Source organism: Citrus clementina, unplaced genomic scaffold (genome assembly GCF_000493195.1).
Source record: "Citrus clementina cultivar Clemenules unplaced genomic scaffold, Citrus_clementina_v1.0 scaffold_3, whole genome shotgun sequence".
NCBI lineage: Eukaryota > Viridiplantae > Streptophyta > Magnoliopsida > Sapindales > Rutaceae > Citrus > Citrus x clementina.
The window spans coordinates 38,420,793-38,439,524 of record NW_006262339.1 but is presented as its reverse complement, the minus strand read 5'-3'; the positions used below and the strand labels follow the sequence as shown (position 1 = coordinate 38,439,524).

At 32.1% G+C, this 18,732-nt stretch overlaps 2 protein-coding genes across 4 annotated transcripts; one reads left to right on the top strand and one right to left on the bottom strand.

Moving 5' to 3' along the window:
• Positions 1-6,147: 6,147 nt before the first annotated feature.
• On the top strand, positions 6,148-7,797 carry LOC112100366 (zinc finger BED domain-containing protein DAYSLEEPER-like). Its single transcript, XM_024189674.1, has one exon. It carries the CDS (start codon positions 6,148-6,150, stop codon positions 7,795-7,797), a length of 1,650 nt encoding a protein of 549 aa, XP_024045442.1.
• Positions 7,798-16,592: 8,795 nt separating this feature from the next.
• LOC18046493 lies at positions 16,593-18,166 on the bottom strand. Of its 3 annotated transcripts, none has more exons than XR_002906578.1 (2): positions 17,857-18,166; positions 16,593-17,562 (listed from the first exon to the last, which is right to left on the bottom strand). XR_002906578.1 is itself a non-coding variant. In XM_024189176.1 (2 exons), exons 1-2 carry the CDS (start codon positions 18,087-18,089, stop codon positions 16,819-16,821), a joined length of 585 nt encoding a protein of 194 aa, XP_024044944.1. In that variant the 5' UTR covers positions 18,090-18,166; the 3' UTR covers positions 16,593-16,818. The 3 variants fall into 3 exon arrangements, 1 of the variants encoding a protein (XP_024044944.1); XR_002906579.1 differs by having other exon boundaries at positions 16,593-17,157; XM_024189176.1 differs by having other exon boundaries at positions 16,593-17,170.
• Positions 18,167-18,732: the final 566 nt, after the last annotated feature.

Sequence of the window (18,732 nt, the reverse complement as noted above, 5' to 3'; positions counted from 1 at the left end):
AAGCAAGAAAGATCAGATGTAAGATTTGTAATTCCTTTCAAAGTTTGTAATTTTAAAGTTCTGTATGTTTAAATTTCCGCAATTTACGTTAAAGCAATTTAATTTTCGCAATTTATTTTAAAGCATTTAAATTCTATGCATGCTTTGCAGACTGGTCTATATCAGATCTGCCATACAACTATTACGTTCCTCTGAGGCAACGAGACCAGATCTCAATCCTTAGTTGTATTTTCTCTTCTCCCTCCATTCCTTCAGAGCACCATTTCTGGGATCCAGATCTGGTACTGTGTATGAGCCTTTAGATGTATGTTGTTGCTAGGCTTGCAAAACAAACCTAATATACATCTGGTAAAATAATTCTAAAATCAAACAACTGCGTTCCAAAGAAGGTCCATTTAAAGAATCTAATTATTATTTGGTAAAACAAGCTAATTTGGTATATCGGCTGGAAAACTTGGACATGCGGGATATTGATCTGTTCTAAGTCAGATCTGGTTCCAAAGGCAGACTAGTCTCTGCATTGACCGAGTTTAACAACGCCACGTACTAATTTGGTTATTTAAAACTTGACAAAGCCGTTCCAACCCAATCCAAGCATTGTTTAATTTCAAATTTCTTAAAAATTGAATTTTTACGAAAACACATCCATCCGGGATCAAACAATGAAACATGATACCAAAGCCTCTCCAAATTTTCGAACAATCCTTGTAAGAATAAGATATATATAAACTTGATTTTATCTAGCTAGTAGATTATTATTCTTTTTTATAATTATTGAAGTGATTAATCAATATCAACCATTATTATACTTACTCTTTTTCTTATTATTTTCTCTGCTTGGAATTTCACACAAAAAGGCAAAAAAGTGGAGAAGTTTTCTGTTATTAATTTGTTGTCCCATCTCTAATATTAACGCTTTAATTCGAAAATTAATTAGTAGCTTTGTACATTATATTTGATTCATATTAAACATTAATATAGTGGTGTGTAGCTAAAGACATTTTGATTGCTGAAGCTCAAAGAAGCCAACTAGATTTCAAGTGTAAACTGAATTGCTTTAGTCGTGTCCCAATTCAAGTGTTAGTTTCAAACCTCAAGTAGATTTCTTCTTTGGGACTCTACGGTTTTAGTGGAGGTCATGACCAATGATCATTAAAAAGAATTTTTTTTTAAAGATAATTGTTCAGGATAATGAAATCACATTATATCGTTATTATTACATTAAATTAACAGTTTAATATATACGTCTCTTTATGTGATTTTCTTTTAATTAATTTATTTTTGGAAAATTATTAGTTATTCACCTAAGTTTATTTTGTTATAAAAAATAGTATAAAAATTTAAATTAATTTGATTTTCCACCCTAAATTTGTAATTTGTATCAACCTTCCACCAAACTTTTAGCACCACTAGAATATTTAATAGAATTTAAATAAAATGACCATTGTGCCCTTGAATTCAAAGGCAATTTTTGATAAAAAGGAAAATGTGAGGAACAATGGAGTTTGAGCTCAAGGAGAGAATGTACTGTAACTTTTAAATTCGGCCTCATTAATTAAATGGATCTTACAAATTTCTAAGTGGAATTTTGGATTATTCGAATAGAATAGATATTCAAACCAACGATGCTCCTATGGTTGCTGGAAGAGAAAATTTTTTGGTGGAATGAAAAATATGAAGGGAAAAAAGGGTAAACGAATGCGTGAATTATAAAAAAAATAATAATAAAAATTTATTGAAACTTTTATTTTGTTTTCAATCTGACTAGGATAGCGTTGAATTTATGTAATAATTGTAAGGATATTTATGAAATTTTATTAGAAAGATAAAAACTGATTCTCAAAATTAGACATTTAAAAATACTCTTTCGTGCTTTTCAAAACTGTGATAGGGATTGATTTTGTAAGTTTTTTTTCAAATACTAAAATTAACTTTTAAATTCCCAAAATTACTTTTGAGCATGCTAAAGTAATCTCAAACTGTCATTTAGTATATATTTTTTCCTTTTACTTAGTAGTTCTCATATTAACTTTTTCATTATAGTGTTTCGGTTTCTTTTAAATTTACTCATCCATGATTAAAGAGAACATCAAGAAAGAAAGAGAAAAAAAAGATAAGTAAAGGCCTTAGCAGAACTTTGAAAACTCTGTTTATACCTATACAATTATATTGAGAGCTAATAATGTCATATGTTTTAGTACCAGTTTAGTAAGTCTTTTTTGTTATTTTACTTTTTCTATTTTAGTTGAATTTGTCTAAATTATTTTAATTAGTATTTCCCTTTGTCTAATCTCTCGTCCGATGTAGATATATAGAGATGTGACTTTATACAAACTCTCCATAAAATCCAATTAATAAAAATAACTATACAAATCATATAACATTTATTCAATTAATACTTTTCTGCCATATTAGTTTATGCAAAAGATTGATGGTTGTTTATCCTTTATTTTAAATTTAAAAGGAAAAAAAACTTTCCTAAAGTACTGATTACTTATTGGGAAGGGAAACCCAACAAAAAAAAAAAAAGAAACAAAGAAAAGGTAAAGAAAAAAAATCACTACACTAAAAAGTAGCCAACAATTGACCCCATTTTTAGCCAGCTTTTGTCATTAGCTTTTGGGATCATATTGTCATTCATTATAGACTTATAATAAGGCTAATTAATTTCTTCGGAGCTTAGAAGACTTCTATACAAACAAATATCTATTAATTGCTATTAAGTCTTTTTAGTTATTTCTAATTTTTTCCATTTTAGTTGAATTTGTCTAAATTATTTGAGTAATATTTCGTTCAGTCTCTAGCCCGATATAGATATATAGAGATGTGACTTTACACTAACTTTCCACAAAATCCAATTAATATTGATCGTTTGTATTTATTCAATTAACACTTTTATGCCACATATTAGCTTATTAAAAAATTTTGATGGTTGTTTATCCTTTATTTTAGATTTTTTTTTAAAAATACCTTATCTAAAGTACTGATTACTTAGAATTTAAGAAAATAAAAAGAAATAAAAAGGAAATAAAAAAAAGATAAGCAAAAAAATCACTAAAGTAAAAGTAGCACTACAAAGGAAATTGTAGGGGATAGAACAAGTGTCCCATTTTAGTCAGCTTTTTTCATTAGCTCTTTGAACCATATTGGCAATATGGTATTCATCACAGACATAGGCTTCTTTGATATGGCTTTTTAAAAAGAGCTTCAATAAATAGAATTTTTGTTAGTAGAACTTATATAAGTAGAGTTTATACTAAAAAAATTTATATGTTTGGTTGCTAATGAGAGTTTTTATTAAAAATTATAAAATTACTTTAATAAATAAGTTTTTAAAATTATATTATAAAAAGAATGAAATAAAATTATCAAATAAATAAAAGATATTTTATTATTTTAATAATTAAGAAAAAAACTTTTCAACCTCTACTCTCATTTGAACTTTTACTAGTAAAGGTAAAATTACTTATTTAATATTTAAAAGTTCTACTAAAAAACAACCAAATACCGACAAATTTTTTGATAAGAACTTATAAGATTAAATAAGTGTTGATAATCATTAGATAAGTATACTAAGTAGGTAATTATAATAGAGCTTCATTAATTTCTTCAGATATTCGAAGACTTATTTATACACACACACATTGAAAGCTCACAAGATAGAACCAGTTCTCTGATTGAAGAGATAGAGGTTGGAGCTTGGAAGGAGAAAGATAACTAATAAAGCAGGATCTGCAACTCTTATTCAATTTTATCAGCAACCAAGAATTTTGAAGCAAGCTTTTTGTATTAATCTTGTATCATTTTGTCATACCTTTAATCGTTTTATTATTATTTTCACTATTACTGAGTTATAAACACACACACTTTGGTTTACTTAATTGAAACAAAAAAGAGTGAGTTTGATGTGGTAACTGGTATGTTTTCTGTTTGTGTTTGCAGGCTGTGAATTCAAGTGTTAAACTGGTAACTGCTAGTCTACTGGCCATGAAGGTGCGTTTGTCTTACTCTCTATAGATTAATAAAAAAAATTATAAAAATAAAAGGAAGTAAAGAGAGAATGTTATTCTAAAAATAAAAGTAAGTAAACTGAGAATGTTTAATTAAATCTAATTTCAGCTTAGATTTTATTTTCTTTTATTCCTTTTTTTGTTTATTTATTTGTTGGTGTGCAAAAATTAATAGCATTAGCATGGTGGGAAAAATTGACAATGAAATCTAAATCAGATTTTTGCTCTGTTTTTCATTCACCAAACAAATCACAAATTTGAATTTTGAGCGGTTTACGGGGGAAGACTTTTCGTGCGAATTTATCGGTTCGATCAGTTGTCACAAAACTTTGCTCAGAAATATAATAATAATTATTATAATTCATATATTCAATTTCATTTAGAGCACTTGTTTAATTGCGTACAACTGTTTCAAAATTATCCAATTAGTTGCATGTATTTTTGACAAATCACAAATGAGTTTAACTAAAACCGTAAGTAGGGATTGATCTTTTGTTTTACCTCTGTATTAGATAATTAAATTTGGTGTTTTCAACAGATTTTGGGGTAGGAAAAGCCAAACCTATCTAGAACAATGAATTTGTATTTTTTGGGGGAGACTGGGTACCTCACTAATTTGTTGTGTGCGGTGTGGTGTATCTGAAATCCGGGGGATGTGAGAAGGGGAGAGAGAGTGGTAACAATGGTGGAAGGTCAGAAACAAAAGAGATGTCCTTCAAAATGAGCTTCACTCCTGCAAAACAGTGAAATAGAGGTTAGAGGTAAAGTCGGGGTACCCCGGCGTTCACACTCCGACGCTCAAGTTAGCAAACTCAAGCTTTTATGGCAAAGAGAGCTGGCTAACCTTATGTAAATTAGGATTTAAGGTTGAAGAAAACCTATTTTTTGGAGTGTGAGTGTTAATGGTGAGTCAGAACATCCTCGAGAATGAAACCTAGACACCTTTATATATGGAGTACCTCAGCTGCCACGTGGCGTACCCTTTTTGGCTAACGTCCTTTTACCTTTTTATGATTTTTGGGCCGTTATGTGCATGTTCGCGGCGTATCTCAGCCTTTGGAAACGTGGCGCGCGCTGGAAAGTGGTCCATGGTACCTCTGCAGTAGTTGTCGGGTAGGCGGCTGAGGACCACTGTCCTTGGGACAGTGTCCTCCACTTTTGGCAGAGGTGGCAGGTGGCAGTCCCCCAATTTTAGCACGACGTTTTTTATTCCTAATTCTGACAAAATCAAATATTGTCCTTCAAGATATGGAGATATTTCCTATGGCGGACTTTTTTAGAGGATTCTCCTGAGTCGGACCTGTCGGGTACCTCAAGTTATATTGGGTACCCCGATCCATGTGGGGTACCTCGAGTTAATATGGAGTGAAGTGGGGTATCTCTAATTATGCTGGGTACCTTTAATTGCGCGTGGTACCTCTAATCAAGCCGGATACCTCTAATTACGCCGGGTACCTCTAATCAGGCTGGGTACCTCTAATCATGCGGGGTACCTCTAATCAAGCCGGGTACCTCTAATTACGCAGGGTACCTCTAATTGCGCGAGGTACCTCTAATCAAGTCGGGTACCTCTAATTACGCCGGGTACCTCTAATCATGCAGGGTACCTCTAATCAGGCGGGTACCTCTAATCACGCCGGGTACCTCTAATCATGTGGGGTACCTCTAATTAAGCCGGGTACCTCTAATCATGTTTGGTACCTCGAGTTATTCTGGGTACCTTGAATTATGCTGGAGTTATTCCGGGTACCTCGAATTATACGGGGTACCCCAGTCTATGTGGGATACCTTGAGTTACTCTGGAGTTATGCAGGGTACTTCTGACCATGCCGGGTACCTCTAATCATGCCGGGTACCTCAAATCATGGCATGTACCTCTAATCTTGCGGGGTACCTCGGATTGCACTGAAGTTATTCCATTCGTTGACACGTGGCGTTTTGCTATCTTTCTTATTTTTCCCCCAAACATTTGGTAAGCTTAATTGATTAATTGAAGTTAAGTTTAAGTGGCTGAGGATGCAATCGATCCTTTTATCTTATTTGAGAATTGTTAATTATGTAGGGAGATCCAAACGTAGGAAGCTCATCACCATCGGTTATTAAGAAAAGGAAAAAGCCTTCAGATGTTTGGGAGGAGATGAGAGAGTACAGGGACGCAGATGGAAATGTCAAGGCTGAATGTAACCATTGTAAGAAGACGTTTGACGGTTCAAGTAAGAAAAGAACCACACATCTCCAAAATCATTTAGAGAGCTGCCAAGCCAACCCTAAGAGTGAAGGACGAACAAAAGAGTTAAAAAAGTTAGCCAGTCTTATTAAGAAAAAATCTATTGATGATCTAATCAAACACTTCTCTAATACAGAACGAGATACTAGTGATGAGGATTTCGATCACTTATCCAATAGGGAAAGAGATTTCAGTGATGAGAAAGGGCAGAATTGGGATGATTTGGATCCATCGGTGTTAAAATCGAGGAAGGATGAAATACTCCAACTCTACCAAGAAGAGAAGGAAAAACTACACCAATTTCTTAAAAACCTCTCTTGTCGTTTCAGTTTACAACTCGTTTGCGCCGGCTTGGGACCCATCGATGTGCCATGTTTCTTGGTAGTACACTATATTGATGATAGTTGGCAACAGCAGAGCAAAATCATTAGCTTTTGGGTAGATGATGCTGACATTGCAATGGAATATGTGAAAGAATCATGTTTGAGTATCCATGGGAAAATATGCTCTGTACTTGTTCCTTTTCAAATTCATCCAGCATATGATGAGGAAAGTTGGTTTAGTCAGCAAGGTTCTCTTCCTTTTTTCGGCTGCGTGCGTAATGCCGATCGTTTAATGGATTATATTGATGGTGTATTGCGCTCCGAAGATTACTTCAGGGATGGGATAAAGTCTTTAAAGGAGTGTGCTCATTATGTGGTTAACAAGTCGGGATCAGATGAACGAATTCAGTTGGATGGTGATGTACAAAGAGCCATTTGCTGGCTCAATCGTGTTCCTGATCCCTGGGGACATTTTAAGTACTTTGCGACGGCAATGGGCTTTAAAGAAGCATTTTTTGAGCTGGGGCAATTAGATTCCGATTTTAGATCAATTAATTTAACTGAACAAAAATGGGATGATGTAACTGCCACATTTGAGCATTTGAAATTCTTGAAGGATGCTGCTGTCGGCTTTTCGTCGGGTAAATGTGATACTCCAATAATTGTAGATCTTCCATACGTGCATAAGATATTAAAGGATCGATGCAACCACCCAATTGAAGATTGTCTTTTTTGTAAAAAAGTGATGAAGGCAGCTATTGATCTATATTTTAGCAATTATTATTCGATTAGAGCTATTGCAGTAATTCTCGACCCACGGTTCAAAATGGATGGCGTGCAACTTCGTTGCAAAGAGATATATGGCAGTGATGCTGATAGATACCTTGAGAAAATTAATGAAGATTTTAGAGACGTTTATGATGCATATGCAGCAACCGACTCCGACAATTCAAAGTCATATGAAAAGCTAGACGCCATAAGGAGGCCTTCATCACCAAAATCAAAACTTGATCTGTATATGAAAGAGCTTAAAGTACCAGCAGTCGAACAGTTTGACATACTAGCTTGGCGGCGTGGCAATGCTCCATTCTATCCGACCCTCGCAAGAATGGCTCGTGATTACTTAGCATTAAAGTCACCTTTTGATCATAGAGCTGCTGCTGAGGGTGCCATGGCTGTCATCGATAAAGACGTACTTTGTCATTATCTTTACGACAAAGATATACCCGAGATATAATAAGGCCTTTGGTAATCTTAAGAGGATTTCTGAGTACCGTTGAAAATTAGCGTTATTTGTGACTGCGTTTGCACTTGTACAACATTATTCCTACTTATATTATATATTGGGTAAATGATCTTTACATCCGATAGTTTATAAAAGATCTTAGGGGTGTTCAGAATCCAATCCAATCCGCTCAATCTGTCTGATCCATGAAAATCCGATCTGTATAAATCCGATCCGTAGATTGGATATGGATTGAAAATTTAAAAATTCGCAGTTGATGGATTGGATATGGATTTACTTCTATAAATCCGTAAAAATCCGTGAATCCGCAAAAAAAAAAAAAAATATATATATATATATATATATATTTATTTATTTAATTAAAAAATTATTATAAATTTAATTAAAGAATATTATAAATATGACATTACATAGTTACATAAGCATTATAACATATCTTAGCCATTACCCAATAATAATATTAAATAAAAAATAATTAAATAATCAAATATACAAATATAACTTGTAAAAATTGTAAAACAAAATAAAAGCAAAGTCACACGCACTAGCAAAAGCAAAGTAACATAACGCCAAGTTACCAATAATTTGCAAAGTCACCCAAAAGTAAAATAACATAACGCCAAGTCACCAACAATTTGCAAACAAAAAACCCTAAGCTTCTCCGCCGTCACACGCACTAGCAACACCCAATACTGGTTCGATACACTCTCGACACCGATTTGAAGGACATCGGCCGCGTGATTCCAGCGAAAGCAAGCCATCTTCTTCCCCGAGTCTATCGAGCCGCTTCACAATCACTGGTTCCAGCCAAACAATTGCACTATCACAACCTTCAAGATCGCCACCCGTACTTTTCCTGGTTCCCATCGTTGACGGCTCCATAATCACCACTTTTCGAATGACAAATCTAGCTCTCATGGCAATTGGAGATGAATCGGATGATGAACTTGATGAGGTAAATGATCTTCTTACTTATGATGAATTACATGATGTTTTCAAAGAATTGCATGATGAGTGGATGAAAATTGGTAAAAAGAATGCATGTCTTAAAAAGAAAATGGTAGAGCTAAAAAATGAAAATGAATCTTTATGTGCAAAGATTACATGCCTAGAATTAGAGAATAAAACATTGCATGATAGAGTTGCATTATCAAATGAGAAATCTAGCACTTCACATGAGCATCTAGAATATCACATAGATGACTTGACAAAGGAAAATGAAATGCTTAAGAAGAAGAGCAATGAGTTAAATGAGATTGTTTTAAAATTTACAAATGGACAAAAGATGTTGGATAGCTTGATTAATTCACAAAAATGTGTGTTTGATAAAGGAGGACTTGGTTATAAGCCAAATTTGAAACAAAAGTATTATAAGAACTACTTTGTGAAGAGTACATCTATTAACAATCAAGTTGTATGTCATTATTGTAATCAAAACGGTCACATGAAACTTGGTTGTCCTATTAAAAGAAAGATATATTATGGAGTAAAATGTGTTTGGGTTCCAAAAGGAACCATTGCTAACACTCAAGGACCCAAGAGTATTTGGGTATTAAAGGGCACAACGTGAATGTTTTCTTTGTAGGTACCACAATCAAGGAATGGTGGAGAGTTCCTTGATGAAAGCTTGTGAGGATAATCACTTGAGTATGATCTAGGAGAAAAAGATGAGGCAAGATGATTTAATTGTTTTGGTAACAATTCTTGCCATATTAATTTTGTTGAATGAATCATGATAAATGAATTTGTGAAAGTATGCTTGTATGTTTACATGATGGAATTGTCATTGTGTATAACATTGAGTGATTTATCATGATGCCTTTGTTTGATTTTGATGATTGTATGGTCTTTGATTTCATCTTCTTAATTGTCTATCATCATTGTCCATCTCTTATATATGTGTGAATTCATATGCCATTAATTGTGTTATATCATCATTTATTTATAAAATTGACATCATTGTTTGATACGATTTCATATGTTTGGTCTTGTATGCATTTATGTCTCATGTATTAATTGGCTTATTGAAAAGTTTTGAATCACAAAATGTTTTTAAATTGATCAAGTTTTAAGATAAATTGGTGTGTACAATACAAGTTTTTGGGTTAACCAAAATTCAATAAGAGGCAAAATGATCTCTAAGGCACAACCAGCATACCACATGTAACCAACCGGCAAGCCGTTTCCTTATGGTTGCTCTCTGGTCGACTTTCGGATAACCGGATTGGAAAATCGGTAAGCCGTTTGAGAAAATTTTATTTCTGTGCAAAAACCGGTCAACCTGTTATGAAATCTGGAAAGCCGGATTCGGTTTGGAACTTACTGGACACAAACTAGTCATTCGGTTATGAAATCCAAAAAGCCGGATTTGCAAAGTTCCTTTTCTGCCTCAAAATTGGAAAGCCGATTCTTCTATCCGGTAAACCGAATTCATTTCTCTCCTCACTGGACACTAACCGGCTAACCGGTTAGTGAAATCCGGCAAGCCGGATTTGGGCATTCATAATTCGTCAACCGGTTTTCTCTCTCTCTTTAAAATCCACAATTTCTTTTTAATCAACATCATACATCGCATCTCTAAAATCATTTTAATTTATTCAAGCTTACCCATTTTACTCAATATCTTGAAAATCCGAATTTGTGCATTTTGATTATTTCAAATTACTACTTCCATAGTGTGCTCTCCTTATGGTTTTTACCATAGTTCTTTATTTATATTATGCACCTATATTTTCATATGCATTGCTACTTTCATTGTGGATTGAAGATGATTATTGTTTGATATTTAGATGTTTTATATTTGGATAATGTGGAACTAATGTGCTCATATTGAGTTTTTGATGATTGATAGGGGGAGCTTTTTACTATATTTGATGATGAAGAGGGAAATATGATATGTAAGGAAGAAATACATATACTTTGAAATTCTTAAGCATATGAAATTTTTTTAAGTTTTATTAAAATGTCACATTAGATCTTTGATGAGTTTAGTTGTCTTGATTTCTAAAATGTGATTAGTAATTATAGAGCTTGGATTGTTGACATTATGCTCTTATGACTTTCGCCTTCCCTTGCTTAGCTTATTACTTATTCTATTTTGGATAATATGCATTTTGAACTTTTTTATTGTCCAAAGGGGGAGACAAAGTAATAAATCATTTTGATGATGTCAAAAGGGAGATAATAACATACACTTTGAATATTCTTTTGATGATTAATATGTGCTTATGGTGATGATTTTGAGTATGATGGTGATTTGATTACATGGTTTTTTATATGATGATTTTATGTTTTGAGTTGTTGATTTGATAATTAATGGAATAATAGTTCATGATCATTTTATGGTTGATGGATTATATGATGATGATAATTTGAGAGTAATATTACTAAACCTGTATTTGAGGTTATACTTGTTGTTAGGGGGAGATTCTATCGTAATTTCTACTCGGACAACATGGGTAACAAATTTGCTACTCTTATTCTTTTCCTTTAAGTTTTCTTTTTGATGATGAAGGGGGAGAAGAATACATGTTTTAAATTTATAAAAATTTGCTACTCTTTTTCTTTACCAATTAAGTTTTCTTTTTGATGATGAAGGGGGAGAAAAATACATGTATTTAAATTTGTTAATTTAGCTAATTGGCAAATTGTAAGAGGAGATTATATTTAGGGGGAGCAATTTGTGGAATCATTTTTTAAATACATGAAATGTTTGTCATCATCAAAAAGGGGGAGATTGTTAACATATATATTTCCATAATGTTGATTTTGATGATAACAAACAAGATTAAGAATGATTAATCTTTTAAGCTCAAATTATTTTTTATATATTTTAAATAAATCATTATTTTCACATTATAAAGGTTTTATATTTAATGGGAAAATGATTTTATGAAATTAGTTGTTTTTCAAGTTTATGATTTAATTGAAAGAGTTTTGAAAACTTTGAAATCAACAAGTATTGCTCGAAATTTTAGAGAAGAACTTATTAGAAAAGTTTCATAACATTTTGGGCCATATTATAATTTCAGAAATTTTTGAGAATAGCAAGCATTATTTAAAGATCCTGAAATTGGACCTATTTATAATATAATATAACATTTTGGGCCATAATACAATTTTATAAAATTTTGGGGTCAAACTATAATTTTGGAAAATAGTGCATTGTACCGGTTACTGTAGCAAGCGGCTAACCGAATATGGTAAACGGCAATCCGGATTTCGCAAGTGGCTATCCAAATTTTGAAAGCGGCTAACCGGATATTCTGAAATTCAAATTTTTGCCTTAACAGTAACATAAAAGTGGCTAACCGGATTCCATAAAAGGTAAGCCGGTTATCACCAAAATGTGCATAACGGCTAGTTTTTGAGTTCAAACTATATAAACTCAAATCCAATTCATTTTCAAGAACGCTTGCAAGCAAAATCAAAAAGCACATAATGTTCATTGAGCTCTCATTTCGCAAATCATAAAACCTTGAATCATCTTTTGTTCTTCAATTTGTATATCTACTCTTTAAGAGAGTTTTTATTGTAATCTTCAATTCCTCATCTTAATTGTGAGTGTTTAAGTGTGTGAGACACTTGAGTGAAGAGGTTGGGAGATAATCTCTTTGTTGTAAAGGTTCATTGACACCTTGAAGTCAATTGTAAACTTTTGAAGCTTTGGAAGGCTTGGATAGTGAAATCCTCAAGCTTGGATTGCTTGGAGGCGTGGACGTAGGCGGGGATTGCCGAACCACGTAAAAATTCGTGTGTTTGTTTCTCTTCTCTCTTACTCATTTGTTATTGTACTTTTATCGAACTTATTGCTTTCGAATTTATTAAGGCGTTAGATTTGATTGTTTTGTGGTTTTGTTAGGATAATTTTTAAAATACCAAATCACCCCCCCTCTTGGGTTGCACACTTGTATTTCAGATATGATATAAAACTTATAAATCAATATTAAGTATAAAATAAGACATAAATGATGTAAATGGAAGGTAAAATAAGTAAATTAACATATGAATGTCAAATTGGTTATCAATAGTAAACAAAACAAAAATTTACATATATAATGTAAAACTTGTTAATCAACAATAAGTGTAAAATAAAACATAAAAATAAATGAAGCATAAGACTTGTAAATGAAAGATAGAACAAAGTAAATTAACATAAGAATGGTAAATTGATGTACCAATGGTAAAAAAATACAAAAAAAAAAATGTAACATAAAACTTGTAAATAGAGGGCAAAACAAGTAAATTAACATAATATTAAATTTATGTATTATTGGTAAAAAAAACAAAAATTAATAATTATCAACATTAAGTGTAAAATAAAATATAAATTATGTAAATGTAGCATAGGACTTGTAAATAGAAGGTAAAACAAGTAAAATAAAATAAGAATAGTAAATTGATGTATCATTGGTAAACAAAACAACAACATGTAGAGATAGCATAAACTTGTAAATCAACATCAAATATATAATAAAACATAAATTAAGTAAATGAAATATAAGACTTGTAAATGGAAGGTAAAACAAGTAAATTATTATAGAAGTGGTAAATTGGTGTATTATTGATAAGCAAAATAAAAATTTGCAGATGTAAAATAAAAATTGTAAATTAACATTAACTGTAAAACAAAAATAAAAAATATAAATGAAACATAAGACTTGTAAATAGAAGGCAAAACAAGTAAATTAATATAACATTTTGCAAACTTTAATATAACCCATAAATATCAACATTAATTTAATTTAAATGGCCCACAAACTCATTAATAATTGTAAACATATGTTGAAGTATGATAAATCTTTCAAATTTATATATTTATTATTGTTTGAAATTGTTTTTTTATTATTGTTGAATAAACCCTCTCAATCAATGAATATGCTATCTCCACCCTTGGGTTATTGGATAAAAATATATAAATTTTTATATTTTATCATACGTAATAACAGGGAAAAAAAAAAGGCGGATGAAAGCTAATCATTTGTGTGTTGGTCAACCAATGTGCTTGCCTTATCATCTTTAGGTTTGCCGTGTGTGCGATGGTATGATTGAAGGCTAGCTATTAGAGAGATCCAATGTTCATTTTCTAATTGAAAATTAAGAAAGAGAATTGATTGAAGCCAGCTCAAAAACATATGAAGCCAGGTATGTTTCCTAGATACATGGAAACTTGTAATTTAAGTGGCTAAAAAAAAGCATATCTTGTCTCTTCCCTGTGGAACATTTTAGTCAAATTCATCAATTATCAATAATAATTATATGTCTAATAACCAGATTCTTCTTAATGAACTAAGAACTTAATCCCAAAAGAAAAAAAAAACTTAAGCTACCCGTAAGTTGCACAACTGACATATTCTAATAAATTTTCTTTCCTTTTTTTCTTAATTTTATTGATAATTAACATAATCTAATCCAAATAGGAAGGGAAGGCTTTAGTTAACTTAATAGTTAAACTCTAATTACTAATTAATATAATATTGACTTTTACCTAAACTTTCGGGGTCAAACAAAGAAATACAAAAGGCGGCTCTCATATTTCAAAGGAATTCACTGTAGGAACAATTTAGACTTGATTTTATTTACTAATGTTAATGAAAAAGTGGAGAATTTTTGGATGATTTGTTTTTGGAAGTGATGGCAAGCATGCCTTATTTATAAAATTGAGGGTGTTGACCTTGCAACAACAATCTATGTGAAGGCAGCATAACTACTAGTGATTTGTGGACTTTGTGTCGTTCCATCTTCAGTAGTTGTTTATGCTTTAATCGCAAAAGTAATTTAGTGGCTTCATACATTTGAGCTAGCACATCTGTGAAACCTGGCGATGGCAATTGGGATTTCATGCACGAACGAAAGAATAGACCTCGTTCTTGAATCAGATTGTGTTAAAAAAGTTCAGGAATTATATTCTTGATGTTCGAAGCACTGACCTTGTTGACAAGCCCGTTGATACTCTTACAGAGAGCATCCCATGTCAAACGACGTTGCTGCTGCCCCTGATACTCCACACTGCTTTCATCATCTTTCATCATCATCATCAGTGCCGACTTAATAGGCAGAATATAAACCCCTCCAGTCCCACCCAAACTTCTCAGTGAAGAATCACTGTTCATGGCATTACCTTCTTGCCTCGTACTTTTACTAGCCATAACCACCCTAATCTACTTAACTCCCACGAGAATTAATGTTATCAATTCCAATATAAACAGTTTAAGGCAAAATAAATTGTGACTCTGATTGCTAAAATGCAGGGTACTATGTTAAGCAAAAGCAAGGCAACACCACAAGTCCTCGTCGTATTTGTTTGTGTTGCAGTGCTTTTGGTTTTGTGTGTGTGTATAATGGTGCTCACGTAAAAAGACCAACTTTAATGTACTTTTTTTAATCTTTTTAATATTTATTGAAATTTATATTTATATAAACTAGTTCTGATAAAACTTGGATTTTGTTTCTTCGGCCCGATCGAGTGATCCGTCAATAATGGAACCCGATGCAGTCGATTTTATCTTTTATGATAAATAATAAGCTCATTTTTATAGGGTAAAAGCTTGTTTAGTCCCTATATTATGAGGTTAGTGTTCATTTAGTCCCTGTATTTTTAAAAGCACCTCAAAACGTCCCTGCTACTAAATATTGACACTTATGCCATTATTTTTTATTATTTTTAACTTGTTTTTACAATATTACATTTTTACAATAATGTTTCTTTTTTGGATATTAATAAAAAATTAAATTATCAAATTAAACTCAAAAATAAAATAAAAACAAAAAAGGTATATATTAATTTTTGTGGAAGCTCACGTATGTCTAAAAAATTAATATCATAAAAAATTACATTATCAATTTTTTTAGAAAAATTAATATTTTAACTCAAGAGTGTGTTCCACAAAAATTAATATATATTTTTTATTTTATTTTATTTTTTGGTGTTAAACTGGTAATTTATTTTTTTCTTTTTAATAATGTCTAAAAAAATTATTATAATAGGGTTATTTTTTTCTTTTTAATAATGTCTAAAAAATTATTATAATAGAGTAATATTATAAAAATAAGTTAAAATGAACAAAAGATAATGGCAAAAGTGTCAATAATTTAATGGTAGGGATGGTTTGAGGTATTTTAAAAAATATAAGGACTAAACGGGCACTAACTTCAAAATATAGGGATTAAACGAGCTTTTACCCCATTTTTATATCTTCAAAGTTTTTTGTGCAGATTTTTATTTTTTTTGGGGTTCCGGGGGTTGAGTTGACATTTTTTTAACGGGTAATTATCAGAAACCTCCCCTAAGGTTTGGTATATTTTCAGTTTAATAGATTGTATTCGTATATTTTTAAAAACCTCCCCCGACGTTAGTATACTGTTAATTTGACCGTTTGTTGCATGATAAAATGACAAATAAAAAATTGTTGGTTCGTACTAGCATGTTTGTTCTGGCGCCAGGGAAGGCGAATACAATGAAAATACCAAATCATCCCTACTACTTTCCAAAATGACTTTGATGAATGAAACAAAGAAAAGATTTGAGTCAAATATCGCAGAATTAGAAGGAAGCTTTTTTGCACTTTGCCTCATTGCTTTGCTTTCTGCATCAAATTTCTTTCAATCTTGGTGAAGATTTTGCTTTATTTAATATAAGAAGAGTAAAAAAAGTAGGTTGTTTTTTACACAAGTGATAGAAATACTTTTGAATTTAGATAATGTTACACTATTCATGTCAAAGAAATAAGATGATGAAGCCATTTCCCCATATATATAGCCAACGAATTAGTATTTGGTACAGGAGATGCAATAGAATTTTAAATTTTATTCCTATAGGGCTACAAGTGATACAAATGAATACACAAATCGACCATCACTAGCTTAACAAAAAGATGATCGAATGCGTAAACATGAAAAAAGTCTGCAAATTGTATACATGGTAACTATGCCCAAGTAAAATAACAACTTTGATTGATAATACCACCAGCAACAGGAGCTTCATACCTTCTTTATTAATCGCTAGCAGGTATGCTATAGCTCAGCCAAGTGTAAAATGAATGGCAATTGAGATTTCGAGCCTCTATATACCCTTAATAAGTTTTCCCCAACTTCATCACGGACTACAATTGCAATAAGCAATAGAAAAATAATCATGATACAATGAGTCACATATACAGCATGAACCTGCTTTATATATATCCAAGAGTCTGAAGATAGATACTTGGAGCTTGATTTGCGAAATGATCTGTCAGGAAAGTCTCGATGCAAAATCTTCGTCCATATTTCAAACAAAAACAAGCATATCAATCCTTTGCCCAGCGACATTCCTATATATGTAAAGCTTCTCAACAGGGAGCGTTGGCCTTGAATCTGGGGGTCCACTCTTGTCAATAACTTTAACATTCAGTATGGATATCCAAATACACTGAAATTTTCATTTATAACTCGAACAAATAAGACAGGAATTATCCAAAGACACTGCAATTTTGGACATTGGCTAACAAGCTTGATTATGTCAGGACTTTGTATAGCGACATAGCTCAGATTCTAGGTTGTTAGGCCAGAGAAAACAGATTTGACATATCACAATATTTGACAACACAACCAGGCTGCAACTACAACCAATTTTCCAAAGTTCTACCAATCTCTAACCCAGTACATTGCCTAATCAATCTTCTTGAATAATATAGGCAGCAGCGATTATAAAACAATTATCTCCAGCCAACCCGGTATGCCAGAAGCCAAATCTAGAGCAGAGAAGGTTTTGTGAATCTCCTAAAAAATAATCCAATCTTTAAATTAACAAAGACTGGCATGAATCCATATTCAACAATCAGCAACAGTACCTTAAACGAATAAAAAGTTTTCAGAGCCATTTTCAATCAATCACAAGTGAACATGCATTTGCAGCAATCATTAACCTACAACTAACACTAATCGACGGGACAAAAAAAAGGAAGAAACAAAAAATTCTCAAAAAATTTTCGAGACCCATTATTCTTTTTTTAACCAAATCTCCTAATTTTCAGCTAACAAAACTGACATGCACGGAAATAATCTGATTCGTACCTTATTTGCGGCTCGAAAACACTGGGATTATTTGTGGGTCGAATGCAAAAGTCATTGGTCGATATCCTTCCACATAGCCATCGTGAATCAGTCGTCTCTAGTATTGGCGTCTCTGAATTCAGTGTCATGATCTCCCATTTGTGAGCAAGCCTTTTAATCAAAGCACTAAAGAGAAGATAAAAGGGATGTTGTGTTTCATGGCTTCGATTTGAATAGAGGAAAGAGAGGAACATATTTCCTTTTGTTTTTAAGTGGGTGTTAATGTCTGCTGGGTAAAGGCTTTGCTTTTGTTCTTTACCCAATGGACATTCACAAAGTTGAGACCAATTTCAAAACCCAACGTGACAATTTTCAAGCTTTCTTAATTTTTTTTGGGTTATTTCCACCCAACCCCCAAATGTTTTGACATTTTTCGCCCCGCACCCAAATGTTTCGACAATGCTCACTCCACACCCAATTCCGTTAATTTGACGGTTATGTTTAACGGAGCTATTTGAAATTTAAGTAAATGTCCGAAATACCCCTTATCTTGAATTAGAGAAGAATAAAATGAGATAAAATGTTAATTTAATAATTAATATTTACATTAAAAAATTTATTTAAAGGTAATTAATAATAATCCCATCAATTAAATTATCAAATAAATTTAATTTATCATCATCAAATAATATTTAGGGCATGAATTTCCAAATTTGCCGTTTGACCGTTAGAATAAATGGTCAAAATAACATATTTGGGTGTGGAGTGAGTATTGTTGAAACATTTGGGGACGCGGTGAAAAATGTTGAAACATTTGGGGGCAGGACGGAATTAACCCATTTTTTTTTATCATTAATGGGTCTTTTTACAATTTTATCCTCACCAACCAATTTATAC

Excerpts from the sequence above, each read along its gene's own strand:
- LOC112100366 (XM_024189674.1), top strand. The coding sequence starts at position 6,148 with ATGAGAGAGTACAGGGACGCAGATGGAAATGTCAAGGCTGAATGTAAC.
- LOC18046493 (XM_024189176.1), bottom strand. The coding sequence starts at position 18,089 with ATGTTCCTCTCTTTCCTCTATTCAAATCGAAGCCATGAAACACAACAT. Across the intron at positions 17,171-17,856 it reads GTTTTCGAGCCGCAAATAAG|AGTGGACCCCCAGATTCAAG; the intron begins GTACGAATCAGA and ends GTTATTGACAAG.